The sequence below is a fragment of the Saccostrea cucullata genome, unplaced genomic scaffold, assembly GCF_032062105.1.
Source record: "Saccostrea cucullata isolate Sc308-1 unplaced genomic scaffold, CSIRO_AGI_Scuc_v1 ctg9420, whole genome shotgun sequence".
NCBI lineage: Eukaryota > Metazoa > Mollusca > Bivalvia > Ostreida > Ostreidae > Saccostrea > Saccostrea cuccullata.
The window spans coordinates 4,393-9,652 of record NW_026925173.1 but is presented as its reverse complement, the minus strand read 5'-3'; the positions used below and the strand labels follow the sequence as shown (position 1 = coordinate 9,652).

The 5,260-nt window shown below is 36.9% G+C and overlaps 1 protein-coding gene across 1 annotated transcript; it reads left to right on the top strand.

Annotated features, from left to right (window-relative positions):
• The first annotated feature begins 1,402 nt into the window (after positions 1 to 1,402).
• Positions 1,403 to 4,864, top strand: LOC134268224 (protein-glutamine gamma-glutamyltransferase K-like). Its single transcript, XM_062750413.1, has 7 exons — positions 1,403 to 1,414; positions 1,530 to 1,728; positions 1,815 to 1,950; positions 2,029 to 2,132; positions 2,263 to 2,378; positions 4,262 to 4,388; positions 4,548 to 4,864. Exons 1-7 carry the CDS (start codon positions 1,403 to 1,405, stop codon positions 4,862 to 4,864), a joined length of 1,011 nt encoding a protein of 336 aa, XP_062606397.1.
• Positions 4,865 to 5,260: the final 396 nt, after the last annotated feature.

Genomic DNA, 5,260 nt, shown 5'->3' with positions numbered 1-5,260 from the left:
TCTACATTCTGGTTGGAGGGAGCTGTATCCAGACAAAATGTAATATCCTCTTCATTCTGGGTAGGAGGGAGCTGTATCCAGACAAAAAGTAAAATCCTCTACATTCTGGATGGACGAGGCTGTATCTATACAAAATGAAATATCCTCTTCATTCTGTTGGATGAAGCTGTATCCAGACAAAATGTAATATCCTCTACTTCTGGGTAGGATGAAGGTGTATCTAAACAAACTCTGAATCCTCTTCATTCTGGGTAGGAGGGAGCTGTATCTAGTCAAAATGTAATATCCTCTACATTCTGGGTAGGGGGAGCTGTATCCAGATAAAATGTAATATCCTCTACATTCTGGTTGGAGGAAGCTGTATCCAGACAAAATGTAATATTCTCTACATTCTGGGTAGGAGGGAGCTGTATCCAGAGAAAATGTAATATACTCTACATTCTGGGTAGGAGTGAGCTGTGTCTAGACAAAATGTAATATCCTCTACATTCTGGGTAGGAGGGAGCTGTATCTAAACAAAATGTAATATCCTCTTCATTCTGGGTAGGAGGGAGCTGTATCCAGACAAAACTGGTAACTACATGTATACAATTATCACTGAGCATGAATTAAAGGTACTTGGACACAGATTTGAAGTTAATTTTTTCTCTATAATATTACGACCTATAAATTTTAATAGCATTTCTCACAAAAATTAATTAAAAATCTTATTTCATTTAAAAGTTCAAAACTTCAATTTTTTTGTGGGTTTGGTTGACACATCCTTGCATTTTCACAAATTTTAATTTTACTCTTAATACTTAGGAAAAGTGGCAATCTTGTTGTGTATAAATGAAAAATATAAATACTATAGTCCAGAATATTTAGAGTCGACATGTTCGAAAGCAAAAGAAACACTCAATATATTTTCAGTCTGTGTAGTTGTGGTGAGCAGACTTTGACGATTGAACGCACCCGGTGAATCGTAAACATCAACAATAACAGAGCTCGTGCCCTGTTTACAAAAAACTGTGTACATAACACGGGTGTGATCGATTTGCTAAACTCTGTACAAAACACTTAGCTCGGAATGACGATACTTGTGAAGGAGTTTTGCTTTGTAATATTTCTACTCTGAATATATTTATTTTCTGGATTAAAGTTTTAATATGTTTCAATTATACAAAACAAGATTGCCACTTTTCCTAAGGATTAAAAATAAAGTTAAAATTTGTGAAAGTGCAAGGATGTGTCAATCAAACCCGCCAAAAAATTTAAAGTTTTAATTTTTGAATGAAATAAGATTTTTAATTAATTTTTGTGTTATATGCTATTAAAATATATAATTCGTGATATTATACAGAAAATATTAACTTTAAATCTGTGTCCAAGTACCTTTAAAGGTTTCTTGAATTTTTGAGTGATGTGCTGTTACGTATGAGCTATACAGTATACATGTATGTCATCCAATACATCTCATCACGGGTAAATATAATTATCACTGAACGTAAATTAGGGCCATCTTTTATGTGTGAGTGAGATTCTGTCAGGTTGGATGTTCCTTTCAGTTGAATTCCTGTGACAGTAACGGTGTTTTGGAGGGAAGGTGGACCGCGGAGTACCCGGATGACTGCACGGTGCCCTGGAAGTGGACTGGGAGCGTTCCAATCGTCAAAGAGTACAACACCAACGGTAACAAGCCTGTCCGGTACGGTCAATGCTGGGTGTTCTCCGGACTCACCACCACAAGTAAGTCCATCCATTATATCAGATGTGTAATCTTATGCAATACAGTGTCGAGAACACGTGGTCAACCTGGATTTGTTTACCTTTAGTCTGTCGCTGTCTTGGGATACCTACACGGTCTGCGACCAACTTTGATTCTGCACATGACACAGACAGTAGCATGACCATAGACTCCCACTGGGACGAAGAGGGGGAACCCATAGAAGATATGAACGATTCTGTATGGTGAGTTGCCATAATCAAATAATAAAAAATGTTTTCAGTGTTGTATGTAAGAACTCGAAAACGTTTTGTTATATATAGGAACTTTCACGTTTGGAACGAATCATGGTTTCGACGTTTAGATTTACCGGAGGGCTATGACGGTTGGCAAGCACATGACGCCACGCCACAAGAGGCTAGCGAAGGTTTGTTTTCAATTATCGTATAAGATAAAATTATGTCAGAAATTGTGTTATAGTGTATTTTAGGCAGAAATTTAATCACTAAATTCCTCACATTTTCATCTGTTTTGATTCGTATGTTCTTTGTATACAGGAGTGATGAGGTGTGGCCCCGCCCCTTTGAAGGCCATAAAAGAAGGTCACGTGTATCTCTGCTACGATATACCCTTCATATACGCCGAGGTCAATGGAGATCGTGTACAGTGGGTGGTAGGTTAACAAACATATCCTCACAAAAAATTCGTGGGGTGAAATAGTAATTACATCATACATGTGTCTGCCTGTCCATTCGTCCGTCCGATCAATCTTCCATGGGCTATAACTTTGTATTGAAGTTCAATTGTTTATGACCGGAAAGGGGGTGTCTTGACTTGGACAAAAGGTCATTCCGGTAGAATGAGGTCACTGATAAAAAGTATTTCAAGAAACTTATTAGGTTATAACTTTGTAATGGAAAAAATCCTTAGTAAAAAGATTATTATGACCGAAAAATGTGTCGCGACCTCAAACCAAGATCAATGAGGATCAAGTTGTCTATGCTATAATTCTTTGGAAATTTGTACATGGTACACAATTTTTTTTATGGCATGAGGGTGTCAAGACCTTGACCCGAAGTCATTGTGACAAAATGGAGGTCCTTGACAGTGAAATGCATGCATGACCGTTCTTTCATATGTAGAAATATAGGTTATCCATTTCCATTAAATAAATACAAAGATTACTGATGACTTCTTAGAGGACATGGCATTTTTTCTAGCAAGTTTGACAGCTGCTTCTTCAACAAAAATGGAACTCGTAAGTTTACTTACCTCGTCATTGGTCATTTGAAAAATTATTTTGTTAAAACAAATTCTGATTGTACACATAAGTACTCTGAAGTTGACATCAAGAAGATGCTTGAGTTTCTGATTGACAATATCTATGTGGTTTTTGGAGACCAGGTTTTCCAACAATCTATTGGAATTCCCATGGGTACAAATTGCGCTCCGTTATTAGCAGACTTATTTTTATATTCATATGAAGCAGAATTTATGCAAAATCTTTTGCGTGAAAAGAAAAAAACACTTGCTGTGGCCTTCAACTCGACATTTAGATATATCGACGACGTATTGTCAATTAATAATGATAATTTCCATTCCTACGTCGACACGATATATCCTGGTGAGCTTGAGATAAAAGATACCACAGAGTCCAACACATCTGCTTCATACTTGGATATTTTACTTGAAAAAGACACAAATGGTAATCTAACAACCAAGCTATATGATAAACGTGATGACTTTAACTTTTCTATCGTCAACTTCCCTTACTTATGCAGCAATATACCTTCATCACCTGCATACGGAGTATTTATATCTCAGTTGATTCGATACGCAAGAGCATGCTCTACGTATGAACAATTTCTTAAACGAGGTAAATTATTGACAAGCAAGTTGATGAAACAAGAATATCAACAGTCTCGTTTAAAGTCATCATTTCGTAAATTCTATGGTCGATACAATGACCTTGTCAGCAAATACAATTTATCATTGAATGAAATGCTGACTGACGTTTTTCATACCAATTGTTAGTCCATTATTTATACACTGAATTGACTACGGATTTTTTCCGTTATTTCCTGATTATGACAATGAGCACACGGCGGGTGTGACCGGTCAGCAGGGGATGCTCACTCCTCCATGGCACCTGATCCCACCTCTGATGTTTCGGAGGTCCGTGTTTGCTCTGCTCTTGTTTTGTATATTTGTTTAATGGACGTTGAGATTGAATACTGTTCGTTATTTCCATATCCTTATTTGATTGATTGATTGTATATTGTTAACGTCCCTCTCGAAAATTTTTCACTCATATGGAGGCGTCACCACTTGTCGGTGCAGTGTTGTAAATTTCATCGTACACTCGGCACTAGGGCCAATGAGGAGGGAAGGATTTTTTTCGTACCAGCATCTACTGCTACACGGGACCTCCATTTATACGGTGGGATTCGAACCCGTAGCAAGTTCGATGTCACATTAAAAAAATACATGTATAAATAGTGACTTTGCTCGAGTTGTATGTTCTGGTTTTCGCTTTTGAAATATTATGGTATGTAGGTCAAGAGAGATGGTACCATGGAAGTAAGTCAAATTCACCATCACGCCGTTGGTTCATTCATCAGCACAAAAGATGTTGGATCCTCCTACAGACATGATGTGACGCACCTGTATAAATACCCAGAAGGTGAGGAAATCCCCTGGATAAAAAAAAATCCACATGGAAGGAATGATACATGCTAAAATTATCTTCCACATTTAATAAATTTTACAATTTAAAGAGCCGAAGAAATATTTCCCTTTCTTTCAACATCTTACCTTTACAATATTTATTTTGAATGAACAGGAAGTGACGAGGAACGGCGAGTGGCCCATTTTGTCAATAGATACAGTACAAGGAAGAAACAGAATATTTATAACCTTGACACGCCTAAGGAGTTAGATTTCACGATTACGTCACCAGAGGAAACACTTATAGGAGACGACCTAGAAATAAAGGTCGCTGTCAAAAACATGACAGATCATTCCCGCACAGTTAATTTGACCTTGACCCTGGTCAATGCCTACTGCAATGGGGTTTCGGGGTCACGAGTCATAACTCAAACGTTTAAGGAAACCATCGGAAACAAAGATGGTAAAGTTCAAACTGTGTACAACTTTTAAATTTATAACTTTTTAAAAAACAAGGATGGGAAACAGACTGTTGAGAGGAAGAATGAACAAATGTTTGATTCGACAAATATATATTTTGGGTTTCCTATAGCAAAAATGGACACTGTCATTATATTGATATGGGAGGCGAGAGTATCATTTAGTGAGCTCATTGCTCTCAGTACCTCTACAGTTTTGGCAGGAAAAATGTTCAAAGACAGTGGACTATTTGTGAGCAGAAATCCCTGCTGTTTATAAGCATTGGGCAAATAATAAAAATAATGAATTCAATTACTTATTCTTGCTCTTTTGCATGCTTAAAGTATTTTAATCTAATAAAAAGTGTAAATTACAGTAAATAACATTTTTAAAAATCTTACTTCTTAGGGCAGATCACTCTAACTGCAT

Bases quoted from the DNA above. Each gene is read 5' to 3' on its own strand.
- LOC134268224 (XM_062750413.1), top strand. The intron at 1,951-2,028 runs GTGAGTTGCCAT...TGTTATATATAG, and splicing joins GATATGAACGATTCTGTATG to GAACTTTCACGTTTGGAACG. The intron at 2,133-2,262 runs GTTTGTTTTCAA...CTTTGTATACAG, and splicing joins GCCACAAGAGGCTAGCGAAG to GAGTGATGAGGTGTGGCCCC.